A 26,379-nucleotide genomic window follows, 5' to 3' on the forward strand; every position below is an offset into this window, starting at 1 on the left:
TTCACGCGGCGTTTTCGCGTCCGTAATCTGGACAACGCTCGCCAGCCAACCAATTATCTACGTGAAATAGTGTCCTTATTAGAGCTCTTACTTTGTACCGGCTTAAACAGGATTACGTTGGCGTAAGTAGCCGTCTGTATACCGAATTCTGTTTAAATAGTTATACCTTTGTTATTATTTATGTTCGTGTGCGGTGACTTACAAGTTATTGTCGACTTTGTGTAACACTGCTAAGTACCTAAAATTAGGAGGTATTTAGTTTTGGCGTCGACTTTTGACGTTAATATTAATATATTTTGTTTAGTATTTGTTAAGCATGCAGTGATTAGCTTCACGGAGGTATCTTTTTCTCTTTTAAAAATTTAGAGCTTTTTCCACTAGGCTATTCGTTGCGGGCTTAGTGTACACATGATATATATCTAGGATTAAAGATAAGATAACATTAAAGATAACAGAACATATCTAAATTTATGGTTGTCTGGATTTTAATTCATGATCTTCGTTTAACTGGTATATCTTCTATCCAAGGAGCTATTAGTCGGTTCAATTGATAGTTTTACTTCACTTACATGCGTGATAGCTTTCTAACAACAAACATTTTATATTGCATAAAAATTGGTTTTAATTCATAGCAATAGAGTGATTGAATTTCCGTAGTTAACCTCAGTAAATGATTGCTAATGGTCAGTCATATGACGGAACCTGACACTGTCAATCTCCACTTTTACATGGCAAAATAAAAACGAAATCTCTATTGATGAATTGTGATAAATGAGCCGTTTTCTGACTACAATTTATCCCAATATGTTACGGAGTCGCGTCGTGAGGTCGATAGTTAGTGGGATGATTGTCATTTGTCTCAGCGGAACGCCATGCGGGCGCTGTATCTCTGAGAACCAGTTAAACTAACCGTTTAAAAATATACATATTTTCCGCATCACAGATATTTAAAAATAAACTAAAATTGTTAACACAATTGTGTTGTCATTTTTTTTATGTTAAGTAACAAAGTATATCTATTTCTAATTGGTTAAATATTATATAATAATATTTGTATTATAATAATATCATTTTGAATTACGTAATAAAAGACTTGTATATATCAAACCATCCTCAGAATTTACTGCCGAGAAGACAAAGGTAAATAAAAGATCCGTAGGCGTACGTAAATAACATTTCTACCTTACCTAAATTTTTCTGCGGTGTGGGAATCCGTCCTAATAGTTCCCAAACGGCTCTTTATTTTAAGAGTTTATGTGATATAAGAATATGTTTTCTCAAAATGATCCTTCCGTAGTATTGACATAGATAATGTACTCTTAATCCTGTGAGACACGTTCGCCGGGCTCTAGGGAGGTTTTCTAAAACAAAGACACGAGAGGAGATTAGAGGCGATATATACGTACTTATCAGACGGCCTCGCTAGAAATATCTCAACGGTACGGTGTAGATAAATAAAAAAGAAAATATTCTCTCGGCTCTTATCTTTATTTATCTTTAATGGATTTTTTTCCTTTTATATCCATGTCAACAAAGTATATGATGATATGAAACAATTGTATTTATATATTTTAGGCCTTTTTAACCGATGACAGTACGTACATTCATAATTTATTATTTATTCTATTAAGTGTCTTAACATGATAGTCTACACGAATAAGCTATATTTAGATCTACGATTACCTTTTTAAATTATCGTATTGTCGAAAACCCACATTTACATAGTTTATAATGATTTAGTTTATTTGGAAATTGTGTGCAAAATGTTAAATTATCTTTTTTTATATAGTCGTGATGACAGAGTCTATAAAACACATGAATTTAAACCGAAGACTGCGAGTTGCAACCCAGACAACTAATCTCGCAGTCTAAAGAAAAACTTCGTAATGCAACCTGCATACCTTGGACGAAAATCTGCCACATGTGTATTAAGTGTTTACATTAGAGCAGCGGGAGGACTTAGTCCAACGATAGGACATCTATACTCTGTTATTTTATACATCTTTATTTTTGTAAAGGGTATATAATAATATCCTAAAATGTCTGTTTAATCTTCTTTGTAATATTTAGATTAATAGCTGAAAATAACGCGTTTATATTCTCTAGATAAAATAAAAATAATAACAATAAAACTGTATATTAGGAGAGAATAGCGTCGTTGATGATTTCTGCTTTAAAATACGAGTAAATATACACATCTGCAATGTAATGCTGAAATTATTCAAATTGCATACAGAAATTTCTATAAGACGGTGAATCACAGAAAAACACTCTGAACCATTTTGATTTGAATGATTGAAGCTTTTCATTTCAATACAACACTATCCTCCTATTTAAATAACCGACGATAAAACTTCATTACTTCAGACTATATACTTCCAAATATGAAAACGTGTGTAGACTGCAGACAAGTGAAAGTCTTTGTGAACAAAAGCATTTCTTTTAGAGTCTGCAATTCTCACACACAAGGTCCATTGTAATGACAGACAGACGGGAAAAAATCTTGCATAATTCACGCCTCAGCCAGACAGGACGTACTGCTTTGAAATTTTTTATAATGACCTTTATTTTTGATGCAATAAGAGTGATGTGTCGCCTTGTTTAAAGTATTGTTCTTTCATTTGCTTGTATTGTTTAGCGTTAGCACCATGTGGCATTGTAAAAACAGACCGGCACTCTCGTCCTTTAATCCGGAGCACTTAACCCTTCGCTCATTTGCATAAGTCCCGTCCGTTACAAGATGGGTTGTTCACTTTAATAAGACCTGAATGTCCATTCATTCAGATTATTCGGTATTTAAAGTATCAATTGGGGTATTCATTAGTGAAAATTTTATGTATCGACGTATCTGTAAGAATTAACTAATTCTAGCATAAGGGTACTGTAGGATTATTCATGTTTTTTTGTATATAAATACTATTTATGTGTGTATGGTGTCTTTATTTTAAAATTTATTCGTATTTATTTAGCCGTAATTAAATTAAAAATGAATTAAGTCTTTGTATGTATGATTTTTTATTTTATTTTCACAAACAAATGTATTGTTACAAAATATATTGTGTTAGTTAAACTAAATTGGCTATGTGCGTGTCAGACTCAACACATAGCGTTCCGTACCACCCTTGAGCTTGGACGTTTTATTGCTATTATTATGTATTATAACAGCGTCCATAGTTTCTTATATTATGTAAAAATTAAGTGTTAATATATGGTTCTAAAGATACCACTCCGAAAAGAAAGTTAGACGTAACTTATAAATAGCTCCCATTGAATACGTGCTTCTAAAAATAAAATATTGTTACATTTATTTTGACACAGTACTTAACATGAAAATTTATCGTTGTTACGAAAACAATGAGGCCGAATATAAATATTCGCGAAGGAAGTCAATTGAAACGACTATTGAAGCTTTCGTAATGTTCAATGTATCTGTGGAAAACATAAGACGACAATACAAAAATGGCTAAAATTGGCAAAAAAGCGGAGTCACGCCACAAGTTTACCCAATAAATATTCCTAACTGCCGTTTCGTAAGGAAGCGAATGCTCGAAAACACAATGATGGCCGCCAACATAATACAATACTGCTCAGAACAAGTGAGGCATGTCCAACATGTTCTATTTGTTGAGAAAATTGCGGTTGCTAAGTTTATTCCCCCGTTTAGTTTATTCCCTTCAGTATTGTTTATTTTATAAGTTCGGATTGAAAAGTATTGTAACAAATCTGTTTTTAATGAAAATGTGATTGTAACATTCCGTCATGTTTTTCTAACTGTACCAACTTTTTGCTAATGGTAAATTTCATCACTAAGCGTATTTGATTTTATATTTGCGATTAATTAATTTATTGTGTAGTTATTCTAGCTCTTAGTTGAAGCTATTGGAAAACGGTCTCCAATAATGTTATAAATTTAAAAAAAAATTAAATCGACATTTACAGATTTTGAGAATAGTACAGGAAAAAAATGGCAGTTACGAAAAATCCTTTTTTTAAAGGATTAGGTCCAGATTTGTTTTTTTGTTTCTGTCAGGTATCGTCAAGTGTACTAGAAAAAAAATGTTAAAAATATATAAAAATGGAATCTCTCAAAGCGAATCCTGTTTTTGTTCGAATTTCAAATTGTAATCGAATATAAAATATTGGTCGTAAAAATATTGTCATCGATCAAGCGTTTATAATATACTTATTTAAAAACAATATTACTTAGTTGCAAAGTTTATAATAATTTTATCGTAAATGGCAATTGAAAACTAGTATAAAACTTTTACGATGATATTGTAACAAAAACAATAAAACCTTTTTCAATTTATCACAAGTTGATACGTATTACAATATGAAAATTACGTAGGTATACATATTTTGACAGGTAAGAAAAATTGGTAATATAAAGGACATGACTCTCTGTGAGCGACGAAAGTTTGCGGAGAATAATGACAATCTATTTTTCTTCCTCGCTCATATAATTTGGATCATATGGCTGAGCACACGATTACGTAATAAGGTTTCTGGAACAAAATTTGGTAGATTATATAATACATTGCAAATAAAATTGTAATATTAACTTTTTTATAAGAAAATCGAAAATTATACCATTTAGAAACGCATTTGGAAGTAATTGTAATCGCTCAAATTTTTTGTCTTATAGAAACATGTTAATTTTAGAACATTGTATTATCAGTAACTTTTTTGAATGTTTATGTATGAGTCTGTGTGTATGTGTGTGTGCCTGAGTCTATGAAAACAGGTTGATGAAACATCCCTTATTTTTCGTATTTATTAATTACAGTACTGAAAGTAATTAAGTAAAGTACTGACTTCCGATGCTTCATTGTATAAAAACTGTTTAATTTTTTTATTCTATTAAAATCAGTAGCTTTTTTCTAATAGATTATGACATATTATTTCAAACTAAACATTATCCAGGCGGATTTTATTAATAAACATACTAAGTCCAGAAACAAGTAAAGAGCAACTTAAAATATATATAGAATTTATTCAATAAATTTTGCTCGGTCCAGAAATACTTCTGTGGAATTCGGAATAATTTTTATTTGTATTCAAGGTACATTAAGCTTGAAGAGAATTAATTTTAAAGTTAGATATGATTTGGCCTGGATTCTGAATCAAAGGAGCTTAATTGCTGCGTATAATTAGGCCGTTGAAGAATGGCACGTTGAAAGTAATTATACCTATTTAGTGAGGCTATTATACACATGCCATGAAGAGGTCCTTGATGTTTAAAGTACGCAACTTTGTAAAAGAAATATTATAAAAGTTAAATCATGATATTTATTTACATTTAATTTTAAATGTTTGTTACACGTAAGTATACTGCAATGAGGGTTATGTAAATCTATCATGACTTGGTAATGTTAATTATTTTTTAATGTTTTTTTTTTATGTTATATTGTATAGGATAAAAAAAAACACTGTTTGATTAATATCAAGTAAGACACCACGAAACAAGGAATAAGATTAGTAAATTTTTACCCAAGAAGTTAATTATTGGGATTAGCCTATTTAACAGATTAAAGTTATGGAAAAGTTTACCCCCTATTATCCACTCTTGCCTGAACGGACTCTGGAGTATTTAGGAAATTTGCATGCCAATACTATTGGGAGCGAATCAGCTAAGAAAGTTTTGGGGCTGACTTCATTCGCTTGTTAAAATATTACTCTCGACTTTTCGGAGTTTTCCCAAGGGATCAAATAGTGTACATATTGAAGTGGAAACGAAAGAGCGATAAATCAGCCTATTATATTTATGTTAGTTAAAATAATAAAAGTTTGTATGTTACATTTTAAACTATCGTAAATAAAATAAACATTAAAATTTTGGGCGTAAGAAAGACAAGTAAGTTCAAGTACGTTTGGTGAGAATTATTTGTAACGGCATAGATTGCTGTCCATTACAAATAACGAATTATAAATGATATAATATAATACAAGCTGTTCACCTAGATTTTGTTTAATTATTTTTCGTGTAATCACGTTTATTTACGTCGTCACAAAATGTCGAGTAAAGTTTGACACTTTCGTTATCCATTATGAAATTCAAGGCGAGCCTTAAGAGAAACGCAACTATCATGGAAGTCAAGTTTTCCACTCAACTATCTTTTAACGAGCGGAATGAATATAATTCAAGAGTGTTTTATGTTCGGGCACCAAGTTTCATCTGCGGCTGCTTTTGAATAATGCTCCACATTAATAAACAGGGTCGGTTTCACTGCAGTAAGACTGTAAGAAGATATAATTAATTATGTCGCCCAGATAGGAACATCTAAAGCGACAGGAACTATCACTTAGGACTTAGATCTCGACAGTCGGTCGCAAGCAAAGACGTTACACAGGTCAGTAATAATTATTATTAAAAAAAAATTAACGTTTCTGTCACATAATTTCAACCTGTTTTTTCAAGCAATAAAAACGTCATTCACGTTTATATTTATTTTTAATATAGACGAAAATGAAATATAATTAACATTTAATAACATCGTTATTATTTTTTCGTTGCGTATAATTAACGTTTTAATTTAAAACTGGACCAGAGATGCGAAGTACGTTATTCCGCTGTACATATAGTAGTGGCTTTTACAAGCATTATGTAAGATTTTTATTTTATATTGTGGAGTATTATTATAATATGGAACAACGCCTACGATTCCACTGCACATGGAATGCTACAAAGGATATTACGACGGCCGCTGCGCCTAGAAGTGTATTGTTTTTCATAATTTTAAACTAGTATGTTGTTCGTTTCCTTTGTTCTGTAACAGCAAAAGCTAGGCGTAATGTTCCACAATGCCCCATATTTTCTATTCATTTTTATTTTAAATGAAAATACGCCTTATTTTTAACGCAAGAATCAATAGAAATAGGTTATAATGATAAAATACGTAAACAAAAAGTTGAATTAAAACGAAATAAAACGAGTTTCATAATGAAGAATAGAAAATTATTTGTAAATGAAAGTACATAAAACACGAATAAGAAATAAAAGCCGTAGGTATCTTGTTAATGTCAACTGAAGCCATCATGGAAATGAATTTCATCAATAATGCAAAATCTTACACGAGCAAGAAAACCAATGATATTTTACGCTAATGGGGTCGAATTTTTAATAGAAAGCCAATTTGTCTTCATCGCGACCAGAAAAATAGAATTCGAACGTCTCCTTTATTTTTTTTTTCTGAGATCACATTCATTTATAACATTGCGTTTCATTGTCAGAGGTTCCCTTGCGGACAGTTCCTCCCTCGGATCATTATCAACGCTTATTTTATCATTAATTTATCACTGTCCGACAAATTATCTGTTTAAAGAACCAGCGTCCTATTTGACAGGAGATAAATCAACAGATATATTGTATGGCTTTTTATATGCATTTCCAGAATGAAATCCCTCGTTAATGGTATGGTAATCCTTTGTTTTTTCGTAAAAGTTTTTCGTTAATTACCATTAGCATAAATCCTTGATTTATTTAAGTATTTGAGATGGCAAGTCGTTAATTCGTGTTATTTTCTTTACAAATATGTTTTACGAGATGATTTAGAGCAGATAATATTTGGAGAACACATATTATGCTAAAATACGGATAAGTTAGTAGTTTGTTAGTTCTTAGTTCTTAAAATTTTAACCCTATTTCATTTCATCGGTCTGTAAGCATTGCGCGCTTATGCTTTGAGTAATAGTATTATGTTTTGACTCATGACGCACCTCGTAGGTACCACTTGCTGGGCTCTATACGAACCCCCATGATATTAGTTAGAGAATTTTGATCAGTTGTGGGACGTGGAAACAGGGTAAAATTAGAAACTTTAAGATTATTTTAGCAATTGAGTAAAATTATTAAAATGTTTGCAATATATTACTAATGATATAAAATAATTTATGCCATAGTAATCAATGGAACATAGGTTTTATTTGTGGCTTACCTAAAATAAACTCAATTCATAGGTTGATATTTTAAAATACAAAAAAATTAATAGCTCATACAATGACACATGATATTAACAAGTTCTTACTAAATTGTATAATATAATTACTACAAGTATTTAGTGCTCAATTATAAATATAAAAAAATTACGTAACAAAAAATACGCAACTGTTCAGTGACGGGAATACAAACATTGCGGGTTAAAGTTAGTTAGGGCTAGCACCACTTAGTTTTAAATGTGGTTATGTTTATAATGCATCTCGTACTCCACAGTAAAAGGAAAAATCCTTCGAAAACTTGCATGTATTGGATGACATTATGTTACACATATAGTCACCCGCATTGGAATAACCTTCAATATTATCCCCCTATGGGGAAAAGTGGCCTTTGCCCTGGAGTAGGATATTAAAATAATAATAATAATCATTATTGCAACATTACGATGACTAAGATTTTATATCATTTATTACAAATAACAATAATATAAACATAATTATTTTTATACGAAATAAATCTATCTAGATATAAAAAAAATCTGTTTTATTTTTTCTAGGGGTAGTAAAAATACATTTACGTCATACGGTACATTAGGTCCTAATGCTACTTTATTAAATTCCAAATATATATAGCACTTTTAGTATTTATGTTATCCTTTTTTTACAAATGCTAAACTCCAGATGAGAAAAAGAGATAAATCATTGTGTAGCTACTCACCCGCTAAACAGTGTTTATCAGCAAATTCGATCGTGTTTATTTGATCGTCGAATTCGTGTAAACAGAAATAGTAGATCATCAATCAATATTATCAACGAAATGGATTGATACACAATGCATTAATTTCTCAACTGCATAATAAGACTAGTGTAGCTAAAATTTGACAAGTCTTCTAATCGACTTAAACGGTGTGCGAAACCAATCGAACTAACGATTCCGAATGCAACGAACGCCAAACTATTGCAACGGTTTAACATTTCAACGTATTATCCGCGTCGCTATTATGATGGAATTGCAAATTTAAACCCTTTGTAAGCACTTTGCATTTGGAAACACAAATTCGCTTTTACGGTAATTTGCATGCTGTGTCACAGTTGCGGTGACTTCCGAAATGCTGCACCAAAATTGTACACATTGTGCTCTTTATTAATATTATATGCAAACACCATCACTCTAAAACGTCTGCTCTGTGAACTTTGTCAAGTTCGTTAATTTCATCTACAGTTATATGGAAAACATTTTACAGAGTTTAAGCCTAAGGATACAAGCTTATAATATTTAATTTCTCTGTTTGTTTAATACTCTGTATTGCATGGATTGAATAATCCATTGTAGATAAAAAACTTATTTTTTTAGAATAGTGACTGTTGAGTTTTGTCTCACTAGAATACACATTCCAAACCACTGGAAACGATTAGCGTTCAAGCCACGGTGCCAATTTGGCTCTAAATATTAATAATATTTTTTATTTACAGTTAGGGTTGATTTTTTCCTTAATTATCTAATTACATACAATCCAAATGTGAAAATGTGAAATTTTACGTCGTAGGGAACAGAGCTCTTAATTATTTGCAAGAAAGTTAATGAATAGAATGACAGCTTCATAAATTATCTTTATAATATACCCCTAGGTACTTGTATTTACAAGGGTGTAAGTATGGATAATATTTTTTTATTGTACAAAATGCTCTTGTAAGCACTTATAATTAGGTACAAATACTTGGTGGTAGGGCATTGTTCAAGACCGTCTGGGTAGGTACCACCCACTCATTTGAACCCGTTTGAAGGATGAGTGAGCCAGTGTAACTATAGGCACAAGGGTCATAACATCTTAGCTCCCATGGTTGGGGACACATTAGTGTGATATAAGGAATGGTTAATTTCTTTCAGCACCATTGCCAAAGTTGGTTTGTGATCACTTATCATCAGGTGAGCTATTTGCCCGCCCCCGTACCTATATCATAGAGACATAAGAAAAAAATTGACAGACTTTTCTATTGTACTATATTATCTTATCTTGTCGATAAACATATAAATTATAAAATTCGTGGATTTATTAGTATAACGAAGAATATGTAAGTTTAATTGACGCCGATTTCATTGACATTCATGGGATTCTTGCCATTATGAATAATAAAAATGAATTTGGAGGATTGCAGAAGAAACATTTATTTTATGTTATTTTATTGAATTGCATTTTTTTTCTCAGTAATTACTTATAATGGAATTTATAAGTGCTATTTTCGTACTAAAGAGGTGTTTATCATGTAATTTTTATTAAACTTATTAAAAATCTTAAGCAATAACCTTTATCAGTTTTTCCTAGTAATAATGTTAAAATCATCGACTATAATTCTTAACGATTAAGAACTGCTAACTAGTTACCAAACACTTAAATGCCCTTGGGGTAAAACTCGATAATAGCCTTCGTGTTACAAAAACAAATATAACCATGTAATGTTTGTACAAACATCAGACGGTCAAAGCAGCTAGGCAGCCATCATGGACACAATCGACCCTCAGTAAGTGGGGCAATCCGTTCAGCCCTTGCCGACATGTGGAGACCATAAATAATATTGCACACCTGTAACCAGTTGATTGTGTCTCGATAAAGAAATTTAATATACACATACATTTGGTTGATTTATGTCGTGAGAAAGTGAGCTAATATTATTTATCGCGACTGCGTAATATTTCATACCACACAGAAATAACGTTTTATTGTATTAGTAGCGATCCGCCCCGGCTTCGCACGGGTGCAATGTTGATACTTAATATACTACAGAATGTCTTTATATACAACGTTCACAGCTTTTTTGTTATTAGACAATGCAAACCGCTATGTTCTTGCATTTTAAATCTTTAATATCTTCGAAAATGTTTGTTTAAATTACATGCTGTAAGTGTAAAGGGCCATGTCGATCTATCTTAAATACAAAATATATTTAAGGTACTTAATGGGATAAGGATTAACGCTGTGTTACTTAAAATCGCTTCGTAAATAAGCCATTATTCATCGTTAAAAGTAAAGGATAAAACATGGTTATCGTGAGCTATTCTTAAGAGATAGACATATCGTCGTGGACTTTTTTGTAGATCTTTTTACAACAGCAATTGCATTGATCTTCCTTTTATGTCAAAAGAAAACTACAAATTCACGAATATTTTTTTTCCATGTGTTACCAATATCTCTGTATTAAGTTGTTATAACATTTTATGGATTACTTTTCTATAACATTTATGATAAAAATTGATCAGATTTCTTAACAACGACACTGAGAACGTTCAAGTTATAATATAATATGGACACAGCAAATGAACTTTATATTTAAACGGACCAATTACAAGTAGGATCGTAACAATTGTAGATCGTTACGTAGATATCACTTCAGCATTCTTAATGATGAGCTTGTTGGTATTGAAAAAGAAAAGATAATTATACTTTTTTTTTTTACTTAGTTCAACAATTTTCTTTTTAAATATGTATTCTGTAACGAAAGTCCTACATTCTATTTAGGCTTTTGCCGTTATATTAGTTCAAGGGTGTAATCAGTTACGTCTCAAATTTTATTCAAACCAATGAACCGGTTTAATTATCGTCTATTCTAGAAAATGTTAACGCTATTGTCCACATTTTGCTCAAGATTGAATATTTAATTTGATTAACGATGATCGATTTTATTAAATCAGAAATATGAAATCAAAAAACGCGATAATTTAATGTAGGTATCTTAGCTATGCTGAAGCAGCTTGGTGGTATACTCTTCGAAATTTCTCAAGATAAGGATAGACCTTTGCCTACTACTAGGCAATATAAAGGACATATAAGTCCAGATCCTACACATCTAGGACCTATAATTAATGAAAAATAAAAAGCAAATGAAACGAATAAAGACCATTAAAGAAATTTCTAAGAATTACTTTTTAGAAAATCTCAAATCAGATCTGTGTACTTACGAAGCATGTCATAAACATTAGTGCCGTACTTTATTAAATATGTAAAGCCTCCATAAGCCGAGCCACGATACAGTCCATTGGTAGCGCAACAGGCTTAATGGAAAAGTTAATTTTAAACGAGCAAGCTTTACTACGCATCAGTTGGTCCTGCGATTAATGGGGATTAACTATGGTTAATTGTTTTCGGGAGCCGGGTCACTGACGTCCCTTATAATTTGTCATGTCCGATCATCTAACTGTCACTGTTTAGTTAAATACAAACCACGTTAAATTAAATAATGATTACGCTCTCTCACTTGGTAGGGCTTTGTGATAACTCCTCTCAGTAGGTACCACATATTCAGCAAAAACAGCAATACTCAGCATTGACTTTGTATGGGTTAATATTTTTTATATTGCCGATGTCAAAGGCGATGGTAAATTACCACCACGTAGCCCATTTGCCAGTTACCCTACATATTAGACAAATAAGATTTATTGAAACGTTTCTGACACGAAATATACTTAAAACTCTTATTTTGAATACAATCTCGTGAATTCGAAATTCGGTTCTATATCTCCCTTTCCTTATTTTCTTTCTAACTTCGGATTTATTGAAGCGTTCAACTTTTGACCGGAAAATTCAATGTAGCCAAACAAAATATTACAAATAAAATTACAACTCTCAAATTGAACGAGAACTTTTTAAATTATAGCTTGCTTTTAAAAACTGAATATATTTTTTTATTATATATTATTATTTTAAAAAAATACGCGTACCTACTAGAATAATTAAATACTTACATACTCATTTGTAAAAAGAGGCTTTACTGTATCGGATACACACTAAACTTCGAATACAACAAATAAACAATAAATCTATGGTCTATACTTATTATATTATTCTTGGTACTTATTTAAATTATAAAGTATCAAAATAAATTATGTGATTTAATATAATTAATATCTTTGTTTCAGGTATCAAGTGAAAATTGAAACGTCTTAGATGATGTTGCGGCAAATGTGTTGTTAAAGATTAAAAATGAATTTAATAAAAAGTTTCTACGAAATATCAAATAACAGAACTATATTGTTCATGATTGTGTTATTATCGTTAAAACTCTGTAGTCCTCAGGATTTAAGTGAGGATTTCAATGAAGATATTGTAGATTCAGACATAAGTATGGTTGTGGCGGTTAATAAAGCGAAAATAACGAGAAATGCCGCTAGTCCATGTAGGTTGAGTGAACTGCTCTGTGATACGGGCCAGTGTATATCGCTGGATAAGTTCTGTAATGGAGAGGACGACTGTGGTGACAAGAGCGACGAGCCGAAAGCATGTTCACGTAAGTTAATCAATCAATACTTTTTTTTTCTTTTTATCTTCGCCCTTAGATATTTTCAATAATAAGTCACTCTATACTACCAATGCATCGGCATGCGTCTGCAAAGAGGATTTACAATATTATGACGCTTGTACCGATTCCTTATACAAGCTTATTAAGACTTAAATGTGGCCACACTAAACACACTGTTTACGTTAAGCTGTAAAATAAATTTACCAATTACCATACTTCGGTAAAAGTTTGCCTTTTTTAATTTAGTATCAAAGTACTTGGTGATAGGGCTCCACCAGCCACTCATCAGCGTTTTAATTTACTCGTCTGACTCTTCCAAATGTTTTCTTGGTGGAAGCACTTTGTGGTAGCCCGTCTGAGTTGGTACCACCCACTCATTAGATATTCTAAATTAAAACAACAGCACTTAGTATTGTTGTGTTCCGGCTTGAAGTGGGAGTGAGCCAGTGTAACTACAGGCACAAGAGACATAACATCCCAAGGTTGACGGCGATGTAAGGAACGATTTATATTTCTTACAGTGCCATTGTCTATGGGCGGTGGTGACCATTTCCATCAGGTGGCCCATTTAACAAAAAGTTATACCTTCTATAAATATTGAAGCTCTATTGAAGCACATATTTATTGATAGCCAAAGTAAAACATTACCAGTACTTCGGGTCATAAGAGCATACAACTGTTTATAATTAACAGTATAAAAAAAGGAACGACGATTTATTTCCCTAGACGTGATGTAATTTATAAACTCACTAATTGTATAATGACTTATTGAAACAAACGATCCTTAACAATTATTTAAATTAAGAAAGAAAGCTATCCCTGTTTCTTAATTTTAAATTTGGCCCTTTTGTAAATCCATACAGTCGAGAAAAAGAAAATTAAGAGACCCTTTTCCTTGTTTTAAACCATTTTTTTTTATATTTTTCCGCATAAATATACCCATCATAGAAAATATTTTCAAAATGAGTCAAATGTTTTTTAGAATAATATTAAAAATTATTCAAGAATTAAAGAGAATAATTATTAATTTTCATATAATATAAAGGAATAGTTTAGTACGTATTTATTCAAAATACAATATATTTTTAAGTAAAAATGTAACACGAAATTGATATAAGTATTTGTATGTAAATGTAATATAAATATCTGGCAAACTATAACATACGGATAATTATTATTGTGAATGTGTCGCTTTTCACAGCACGACTGTGGGCTTAGGTCCAAAAACCTCCTCATTAGAAGAGAAGGCTTTTAATTCCCGTGAGACTAAGAGACCTAATTCTCTGGGATTTGATTGTATTATACTGTTAGTATAATTGGTTGGAAATTGTTTAATTTCGCTAAAGTGATTAAACCATTTATTTTTTGATTTTCAATTAATGTTAGGTATTTTATTTAATGACAAGACATATTAGTAACTTTATGAGCATACAATTCTATAATCGAAGCCGAGATGACACAGTGGTTAGCACGCGTGCATCTTAACCGATGATTTCGGGTTTAAACCCAGGCAAGCACCACTGAATTTTCATGTGCTTGTTTTGTTTTTGTAATTCATCTCGTGCTGACGGTGAAGGAAAACATCGTGAGGAAACCTGCATCTGTCTGTATTTAACCAACCCGCATTATAGCAGCGTGGTGCAATATGCTCCAAATCTTCTCCTCAAAGGGAGATGAGGCCTTAGCCCAGCAGTGGGAAATTTACAGTCTGTTAAATAATTTTGTAACAAACCGACGTAATTCATCCAGAAGATGGGCTCTGTACAAGCTCAACCGACGAATCAAGTGACGATTCAAAAGTGCTTGTAAAAGTCTACTTGAATAAAGCATATTTAATTTTGATTTTGACTGTACAAAATCAGACACGTCGCTAGCGTTTTTATACATATTTTAGATACGTAAATTAATTTCAGTTACCTCCTAATGAAATTCGTAAATACGATACTGTGCTCTATTTCGTTTCGATATAAGTACATACATATTTTAATGAAACTAGATCAAAAATAAACATCAGGAGTTTACGTTAGTAGTTATGACAGTTGAATATACTTGGCTGCTCCGCCACGACTTGAATGTAATATTCATAAATGTTTACGAAAACTTTGCCAAAATACATTGGATTAAAGTTTCGCGGATCGGTATAAAGAACTTAAAATTATTTTTTGGCATTCAATGAAATCTTTGTGGAATAATCGATGTTATACTAAACATATACGATCTTGGATTGTATCCATATTATTATTTTCTGACTTTTACCCTAGTTCTTGAATTGGAAAGTATTAAAAATAAACTTATAATAAAACGTTTCAGACTCCGCTTAGTCGAACCATACTTCCTATAGCAAGGTATAACTTAAATAATATTTTCCTTACTTTTAACATTGGCAACAATTTTAAAATATATGTTAAAAATTTATATACAATTTCAATTAACTTAATAAAAAATAAAATAACTGACTGACATACAAAGCGCAGCCTGAACCGGTAGTTTCAACGAGATGAAATATTTCTCAGGATGTCCTTAAAGAATGTAGGTGAACGCAAAGAAAAAAATTAAAAATTCATATAGACTATGAATTTTAAGGGTTTAATGAAAGTTTGTCATTTGTGGAAATAATAAACCAGTGATTACACTTCTATTTAATAAATTAAGAATTCTAATTAAAAATTCACCGCTTAAGAGGTTCAGGTTAGAGTTTTAATTATAGTAGGAAATATGTAGGGAAGTTCGTCATTTATAAATTTGAAATATGAAAATTGTAATAAAAAGAGAAACTTAAGAAAATTTAGTGGTATAATATGAATGGTGGGATATTGCATTATGTACACGGCTAGCTCGATATATAATTTTATCTCATTTCATCTGACAAAGGTGAGCTCACTAAGTTTGAGCACTCGATGAATTATGAGCACAAAATATTAAGCACATGCAAAATTTAAGATGCAGCCCGGGTTTGAATCAAAAATCAATCTTCGCTTAAAATTCACGCTTCCTAATCTCTGGACTATCTAAAAAGTAATGCTTGGGTTAAATCTATGCGATAACACATTTACCATTCGTTTGAGTTTATAGTTAGTGTAAATATATATCATACCTAATTCTGTGATACAGTTACCTAGCTAAGCTAAAAATGTAATTGGTACTAAAATTCAATTTAATAGTGTTATTATTATTTGAATGTGTTTGTGTGTAGCGTGTCAGTATTATAATAAGCTATGACAGTATGAGTTTATCATTTAGACAGACATTTGACGAGAGATCATTCCATCATTTTATATTTTAATAGCGCAAGTCGATTTTTGTCACAGCGATTATGAGGCGATAGCTGAATATAAAAAATCGGTTATGGTCAGCTGCATATAAAAATTGTTACGAATTAACAAAGAATTTCTGTTGAAAAAGTTACTGGTAAGTTAGAGAGTGGCGCTATTAATGTATAAGAAATAAATGAAAAACGTAAACAAAATTATTAAAATAAATTGTTTTCGACAAACTCCAATTCAAACTGAACTTATGTATAATGTTTGTTATTAAAAATTTCATTCAAAAGAGGTTTCATCATTTTGGTGCCAAATGTAGAGGAGTGACTTGAGGTTTACAATTAAATGAAATCAAAACAAAACCTGTCATAGGTTTCGAAATTCCTAAAAAATATTTTTAATAAACGCGAAGTGTCCCGCGAACGCGGGGAACCCACTAGTGTTCGTAACTAACAAATAAAGGTAACGTATAACTTGTTAAGTCAAAACGAATATAAAACAAAGAAAATTAATACATTTAAAGAAAAATAAAAAGAAAAGTGAACCCAACTAGTCTATTTCCCCAATCACATCGTATAACTAACCTAACAGCTCTAAAACACCTAATTAAGAGCAGGCCATAGCTAGCGTCGCTTCTTTGCAGCCTTTAAATGCGTTTTTATGCCAGAAACGTCCGGAATGATAATTGTCTTACACAAAAGACCGCGCAGATGTCCTTACAAAGGAGATTGAAAGAACTAGATTATTCTCGGTTTCCACGATTCTCTTGAGGGGAAAACGTCATTTGGAAAGATGGCAGACGAGATGGCCTAACTTCATTATCTTTTGACTTTTGCTATTACTTCAAATTCTATGTACATATATATAAAAATTGTTATTGTTTTTCTTTTTGAATTGGTACCCTGTACGGCAATCGCTTTGTGATATACTCGATTGAACCTTAATAATTACATTCTAAATTATTAAATCTTTTTCATTAATGATAAATCTATATTACTGATTGTTTATATTTTTTAGGGACTATTGATTTAGTTGGAAGGAAATTGCTCATTCTAAAAAACCTAGCCCGTTAAAAGAATGAGTCTAAGGATTCAATTTGACGCGATATATCTTTAAGATGCAAAAAATCTTTTCGATTATTTTAAAATCAAACATATCTTACTCGCATTGAAGCAGCGTGGTGGAATACGGTCCAAACATAAACAAATTTACAGACTGATACAAAAATATTTTTGTAATATTATTATTTGTTGGAGAAAGCGTAACAGACAGACTTCACATTTATATTATTAATATAGATAGTAGAGATTGTCACAGATTAAAAATGGATTAAGAAATGTATTAAACACATAAAGAAATATATATATTCTAATAAAGTAAACAAAGAAAACTTAAACCTTATAAAAATGTATGTCACCATTTCTTTGTCACGTTCCACAAGTTTAGAACATTATTTTATCATCTAATAACTGTCGAAGACTAAGATCCCGCGTCCAAGTAATATAAACTTTTCTTTTGCATTTCACTGTCCATATTGATAAGTTCAAAGTTTATTTCCTTTGAGAATTATTAAAAGAGTTTCATATCGAGTAATCTAAGCTATGAAAATGTTCGAAGCTGTATAAATAAATATGTATAAATAATTTCTTTATTAAAATCAACTGATATTTATAAAGGGTGATAACATCTTAGTTCTCAAGGTTGGCGATGTAAGTAATGGTTATATATTTTATACATTGCCATTGTCTATGGCCGGTGGTCACCAATTACCATCATGTGGCCCATTTGCCTGTCCGCTACCTAAATGGTAAAAACAAAAAAATTGCTTTAATGTATATTTGTTAGGTATACATATTTTTGTAAAACTATATAAAATCAAGAGTTCAATTATTTTACAAGTTTCGGTAACTTGGAAACATGATGGATTAAGAAAAGGGCAGTTTTAAAATATATTCAATTTTATTTATTTATATAGCTAGCTTATCAAAAAAACCTACCTGTATGGAAAGGAATACAACGGGAAAAGACCATGTGCTTATTATAAAAAAACTGTTGTGTACCATAAATCTAACCACATTTTTATTAGAAAAGGCGTAGGGGCAACCTTTTCATTCCCAAGAAGTATTGTTTGCTAAAATATCGTTATTTTATAATATCCTTAACACACACTTTCCTGCAAATAGATAAGAATGTCTATTAAGTTTCGTACCAATTATTCTCAATAGAATTCACACTTAATATTCACATATTGGAAATCGTTTGAATAAGAAAATAATACAACAAAATACGTAATAGAAAACAAAAAATACTATACCCTGAACATGAAAAATCCATGAAGCAAACCGATTAAACGATTCAGAACGTAATCTATCGTCCATTCTAAACACTCAAAAACTCAGGTGAACAATAAACCTCTTTTAATTACAGTGGTAGGTGAAAACGAGCTTTCGCTTTTATCGTTCCCACGTACGTAGTCATTAGCCAGAAATGTGGCTACAATTAACAAAAAACCCGCGTACCGTTTAATAAGGTGTTAAGTTTACCGTGTCGTTTCCGAACCAATGTAATCTGACACGGCATCCTTTAACGTTCTTTATCGTTTCTAAACGTGAGCCCGTGTGTATAGTGGCTGCTTTATAACACGTTAAGTGTTATAACAAAGCAAACGTATCAACTTTTGTTTGGAGTTATTAATTTACCTTTTTATTGTACACCATACAAAGATGTCCAGCACAATATGTGGCTTTTTTGCTTTGGCGATTATTTCCAGGTATCCTTTGGGTTAGGACTTCTGAACTTGGCCCATAAATAAATTTTAAGCTCATGTGAAACAAAACATTGATAAATAAGGCATATTATTTACTCAATACAAAATTATATTAAAGATAAAAAAGCGTGGAGTCAATATTATATAAAAATGTAATACATGTCTACTTTACAGACATACCATGTAATTAAAATGGTGGAAAAGATTAACTACTGAGTCTCTCGCCGGTTCTTCTTGGTAGAATTTATCTGAACGAATCCGAACCGGTAGTAACTTTACATATGTATAATTCAAGATTGGAACATGACGATTCAAAATGACGTTTGTGAGTCTACTGGAATAAAGTATTATTATTATTGCTTATCACTTCCGGAAGGGTTATTAGTTTAGTAATATAATTTGGTGAAGTATTTTTATCGTTATAATATTTGGTAAAAAATTTAAATAAATCAAGAGTAATAGTTCTTCGGTGAATGAAGATGTTTTCTCTGACTTTCAATTACTTTGAAATGTCAATATGTATGTTACTTTAATCCTATTAGTTAAATTAAAGCTAGTATTTTTTATTTTTTGGTATCCGTTGATTTACAAGAGATATATATATAAGCTTAACTACCAGGCAGCACCAATGCGCGTTGTTGGATACACTGGTTTCACCGCTGGTCATGAGATGATTTTTAAACACAAATGAGGTGCACTTTTACATGGTGTTAGTCCGTCTGGATAAATGCAGCCAACTCATAATATTTTCTACCACTAAGCACCAGTACTTACTGATATTGTGTTCCAGTTTGAATGGTGAGTCAGTGTAACTACAGGCACAAGGAACATAACATCTCAGCCCAAGGTTTGTGGCGCACTGGCGATATTTACCTTTTTTTACCGCGTTAATGTCTAAAACCAGTGGTGACTTTACATCAGGTGATTTATTTACTGTCCACCTATATACCTTAAAAGATCGAAAAATCAGTAACTCGGGCTAATCGACAATCTTTGGCCCAAAAACACATGTTCCTAACCTGAGCCGAATTAAAAAGCAAAAATTTTTCACTGAGTCAAGAATTGCGTTTAACTCACAAGCCTACTGGCACACGAGTAATGACTCGTACAACAGAAAGCACTACTGAAGTATAAAACTGCTGTTTTGACGTGAATTTTTACATGCCTAACTACGTAATATTTAATAGGCAATATCCAAATAACGTCAATGAGGCAATAATTTGCGTGTTAAAAGTCGTAACGATATCGTATACGATGAAAACTTCCTATAGAATGTTCTAGAACCATTTTAACGGTAATGAAAGCCTAAATAAAAACTAAATATAGCTCTGTATTTATTCTGTCACGAGATGTAATTTGTTATTTAAAAAAAAAAGTTACTCGAAGAAAAAAGAAAATACTGTCTACTTTAGTTAAGCTTTTGTCTCTAACTCATAATAACTCTCGACATAAGTGCCGTTGTCTTTGTAAGGCTTGAAGAAGTTTACATAAGCATAAATAATATTTTTATTTCATTCAAAAAGGTAAAATTCAATGACATAAACTTTTTCACTTTTAGTTACATTAGTTTGAGTTTTGACATTGACATTACAAAAAATAATTAAATAAAATGATTATTTAATCATAAAATTTATTATTAATGTCGCGCGTTGTCATAATTTTAACCGATTTACGTAATAAATATTCTATTTTTAATAGTTTTTTGTACAGTTGTATATTAACGTTTCTATAACTAGAAGTGTTCCAATTACTTAACTTTTTATACTGATTTTTTTTATTTTTATGATTTAGGTAGGCGGATGAGCAAATAGGCGACCTGATGTTAAGTGGTCACCACCGCCCATAGACAATGGCGCTATAAGAAATATTAACCATTCCTCACACCGCCAATGCGCCACCAACCTTGGGAACTAAGATGTTATATAGTTAAGTTACACTGGCTCACTCACCCTTCAAACCGGAACACAAAAATTCTATGCACTGCTGTTTAGATAGAATATCTGACGAGTGGGTGGTGACTACCCAGACTAGCACAAAGCCCTACCACCAAGTAGAATTCCGTGTGTATTTTACATAATATACTTGTCAATATTAATTTCATATATGAAATGTATGAGAAATGAATTTGAGATTGATTTCAAGCACATCAAATTTTTATTTTTCTGTGATTTGAATTTCCTTTCGTTAATAACAAAATGTTACAGTATCTAAGAAGAAAAAAAATTTAATTGAAAAATTTTCATCGGTACACAATTATAATTAACATAGATGTGTGTGTGATGAATGTTTCTTTGTTTTGCGGAACGTATGCGGGCAGCAACTAACAAGTTCCCATCAATGTCCACCTGCTAGGACTACGTTTATGTGTATCATTACATCGCGTTGCTCCATTGCAGTTAAAAGGATAAACGTGACATATTTCAACGTGATATATATATATATATATATATATATATATATATATATATATATTATATAACAACAGATAAAAACTCAGTTACCCAAAATCTTTGTATAAGTGTCAGTTTTTCAATCGTTGAAGACTACTACGCCGTTTTGGAATTAATAATAAAATTGTATCTAATTATTTGTATAGTAAAAAAAAAACTACTAAATAATTATAATTATATTTATATATCATTCCAATAATGATGGCAAACTTCCACGATAAATTATCGACATTTTTTACTACGAGTGACGCTTGTCACACGCTACTCTGTATTAGTGTGCGTGAGATGTAAGAATAAAATTTTAATTGTCAATGTATGCTGATAATCACTTTTGTAAGTGAACAGATCTATATATGTTTTGAAAGTACTGATGATACCTTAATCGCTAGCACGTCAACCTACCCCACTCCACGTGTGTAAGCACAACTACAGTTTACACATAATTAACGCCGTTCGCCTTTGTTTGGTAATACGTGCAACCTGACTGTTTTTTAAATAGTTGGTGATTTGATTCATTTGCTTGTAATTACGAATTTCGAATGTTGCCGTTAGAACTAAAATAGATTTAGCATTGATGAAAATCCCATTATGCTAATTGCTTGAGATTTTATTACAATTTCGGTGTTTATTTCGAATCAATTAGAAATTATATTGAGATTGAGAACCTAAATGCGTTCTGAAATTATTTTATACAATTCTTTAATCGAATCGTAATCACAAAGTCAATCAATACGTGTTTTTCTTACGAAGCGTATATATTACGTAAAAAGAAGCTAAATGTCATATAAAGTAAATAATTATTAAATATTACGTAGTTGAACAGATCTGAAATTGTAGCAAATGTGGTTTGACATTTGATATTATGTTAAATAGAGATACCCACGGCTATTGACGTAATATCGTGGTGGTGGGAATTCTGTTGCCAATTTCACTAGACAGTTATTTAGATCTAAAAACTTATACATTAAAAGTAAAATAAAAAATTCTACGTACGATTTCTTACTTTACATTTTATATTTTAATAAATTAATATTCGCTACTAATAATTATTTAGGCATTTTCAAGATCGACGATGTTGTCGTTCGATGTTAAACTTAAAAATACAAGAATAATTATTTTGTTAAAATATTATAGGATATATAAGTTGTGTGTGTGTGTGTGTGTGTTTGTGTGTGTGTGTGTGTGTGTGTGTGTGTGTGTGTGTGTGTGTGTTTGTGTGTGTGTGTGTGTGTGTGTGTGTGTGTGTGTGTGTGTGTGTGTGTGTGTGTTGTCAATAATTATTGATCTTAAGTTGGGTAAGTTCTATCGATTCAAGTTCGATCTACTAACGATTTATACTTTTATTATCAAGGTTGAGATAATGTAGACTGAGTCAGTATATTTACTTGATGGTGGTAATTCCGACTACTTATCAGATATTATATAACCATATACCAAGCTATATTAGTAATTTAGTGTAGGCCTACGACAGACCCAATCGAAACCTATCCAAAAAGATAGATCGTAAAAAAAAAATATTTTTTAGTCGACAACATATATCTCCAAAATTCGTATAATCGAGATATTTCGATATTAAATCCATGAAATTCAATGACATGACAGTTTAACGGCGGCCATATTTGACGTTTAAGGGTGCGTTCAATGTGTTCCAAATAATAAGTTCTTGCAGGGTTTCAGTCGTTATTATATTTATATTTTTGAAGCATAAGTTAGCCAGTTTAACTGGCACAGGGAATAACATTGTAGATCCCGAGATTGGTGGTGCATTGTTGATACAGGATATACTCAACACTCACTTATCATCAGGTGGCCCATTTGCCCGTGCTTCTACACTAACATAATATAAAAAACAGGTACAAAATACATTATAATATCTCAGTTCCCAAGGTGGGCAGTGTGTTACGGTATGTGGAATTCTTACTTACCAGCAGGGTTCAATAATCTCGTTTGCCTATTATGTATAAAAAAACTTATAAAAATAATGGTCTACCACGAAGTTATGAAATGAACAAATTGTCAACTAAATATTTGATATAATTTGAGGTCAGACGTAGGCAGGCAAGAGAAACAATTATATGGCTTGTATAAATAAGCTTGTGAATTAATATTTCAAATACCTAATATCTAAATTACCAAATGCTTTTACTACATTAATTCAAACACGAACCTTTGTTATATTTTTCGACTTGTTATTCTCGTCTCAAGAGTGAATTTGTTAAGACAAAATTGAATGCTTTTGAGAAAACTTATTCGAATAATGGATCGTTTACGATGTCTCAATTATGTTCTTTAAGGATAAAACTATGGTAACACAAGGTATTTTGTTACGAAACTGTTATATTTTAAATAAACGTAAATTAATAAGCGAAAACATTAAACATTCAGAATATTATAGTGTCCCGATTGAAATGTTAAGTCGGGTATTTCGAATATACATGTTAAATATTCCTCGTTAGAGGTTTCGGCCACGGCGGGCAATATTAAGGGAAACCAGTTAATTATACAGGACATATTATAGCACTAGTGTGTGCCCAGATGCTGGAACACTCTCTATTTCCTCACTCTCATAATCCGATGGGATACGACCGAAAAGAGTTCAGACGCAAGATCATCAGCTTTACGTACTTTCCGAGGCACGGTAGTGTACACACTTCCGATTTCCAGAGTTTTTACTGATTGGCACTGTAAATATTTACCATTCCCTACTTCATTAATGCGTCATCAACCTTTTTAACTAAGATGTTATGTGCCTTGTGCCTGTAGTTACACTGCCTCACTCATCTGTCAAACCGGACCAATAAAACACAAAACAAAGTTCTAATACTGTGTAAGTAATATAATATGAATGTAAATACTCTGACGGACTCATAAACTGTATCAATGTTCAAGACGCTTTTGATATAAACATTTCTACCGAGTTTTAAAACTTTTTATACAAATTTAAATTGAAACCTATAGTTTGATTCGTTAACTTCATAACAGCGCAGTACCATATCTTTAAGTGCACGTCTGTGTGCTGGAGAGGACCATTCAACTTTTTTTAAACAAACACGATAAATGTACAAAGTTTTTTGGTTCGTTTTATGGAAAATTGGATTTTACAATGAAAAAAAAAAGTTGAAGCACAGTATTTTTTTAATAAGGCACGTGGAGGCACCACGTGCATTTCTTACATATTAGAATATATCTTATTCGGTGCCGCATATATCTTATTAGGGTTATTAAGCGATGTTGTGTAATTTTGATTCATTCTTGTGAAATAGCTGTTCTTAGTGTTGCCACTGTTGTGGGTACACTAAAAACAGGGTGATTTCTCATTTTTAAATATTTTTTTAAACCGTCCCAAACACGCTCAATGGGATCCATGCACTGTTCTGGCTAATTACTGGTACGTAATCCAATCTCTTCGCAATATTGTCAAACTTGTGCAGCGGCTTAGGGTCGGAAATTATCTTGCATTACAGTAAAATTTTCGCCTATTAAACCCATGTAAGGTATCACTAATCAAAAATATTAATTCGAAAGTAATCCTGAACTTTGATGCAGTTTATGAAACCGTTAATGTATATTGCATATAAAAAGGTACCATAACATACCACACATACCATACCACATAATAATTATAATGACAAAATTAGGCAAGATAAAAATATGAATATAATAATAATATAAAATAAAATATAAATATATAAATATAAATATAATAATAAAAAAATAATAATAATGAAAATAATAAAAGCAGATAAGCTTGTTAAATATTTGTTTTAACGATTTATTTAGTAAGTTACTAAATAAATTTTAACGAAGACAAAAAATTAACATCTTTATACAAGTACATATTTTAGGGATTTATTTATGTCTAGGTAGAAATTTATACAGCCCTTTAATTTGCTTTGTAAGCAATTAACTTCAACATCAACGTATGTAACATCAGTAACATCAACGTATAGTACGTTGATGTTACTGGGACTAAGTCAAAAAAGGCTTACATGCAAATCGTTAATTACAATTATTCAACGCTTCAACTCGACCGATGCGTGAACGCATTATTTTATATATAGCTAATTCAATTAAATTAAAATCCGTTTGTAAAATTATTTGCACAAAAATATTGTTCTTGGTCAAATCGAAGGCGAACGTATAGACTACGTATCTAATGGCTAGTTGTAACAAAGTGTCCATACGAATATATAAATATATATGTACCAACTTTATTGGTGATCGATTAAACTTTGTCAAAAAATAAGAAAACAAATTAACATTCATATATATATAAATAAATTAGTCGCTAAGTGCCGACTACTGTCTAATACTACTGACTAATATCCGATCTGAGTCGCATCGCGCATTCCTGCGATATTACGTCACACTTGTTGACACCACGTTAGTCCGTTCTGAGACAGCGTTGGGGATATATGCCGCCGGCACAAAAGCTAATTAAATGAAGATATGCTCATTCTAAAATAATCAATAAAAAATCTTCTTCTATTCTCAAAGTATCAAGCAATATTTTTGAGTAAAATAGTTCCGATCAGCATTTATAATTGTAATGAGTGGATGAACCCAAAATTTTCCATGTGATCCAATGTGATCCATGTCACTATTCCTAAAAATACGTCCAATACGTTTGGCTACCGCTACCGATATAGTCACCTGAACCAACGCTTGCCGAAATCGT

General features: G+C 31.4%; 1 protein-coding gene across 1 annotated transcript in view; it reads left to right on the top strand.

The window, feature by feature from the left end:
- The window catches only part of LOC125068179, a 64,821-nt gene that overhangs the window by 18,119 nt on the left and 20,323 nt on the right, over positions 1 to 26,379 (top strand). Inside the window, exon 2 of the mRNA XM_047677221.1 lies at positions 12,845 to 13,212. Coding sequence (XP_047533177.1) covers positions 12,909 to 13,212 — 304 coding nt within the window. The 5' untranslated portion in view covers positions 12,845 to 12,908. The remainder of the gene's footprint in view (positions 1 to 12,844; positions 13,213 to 26,379) is intronic.

Source organism: Vanessa atalanta, chromosome 13 (assembly GCF_905147765.1).
Source record: "Vanessa atalanta chromosome 13, ilVanAtal1.2, whole genome shotgun sequence".
NCBI classification, from domain to species: Eukaryota; Metazoa; Arthropoda; class Insecta; order Lepidoptera; family Nymphalidae; genus Vanessa; species Vanessa atalanta.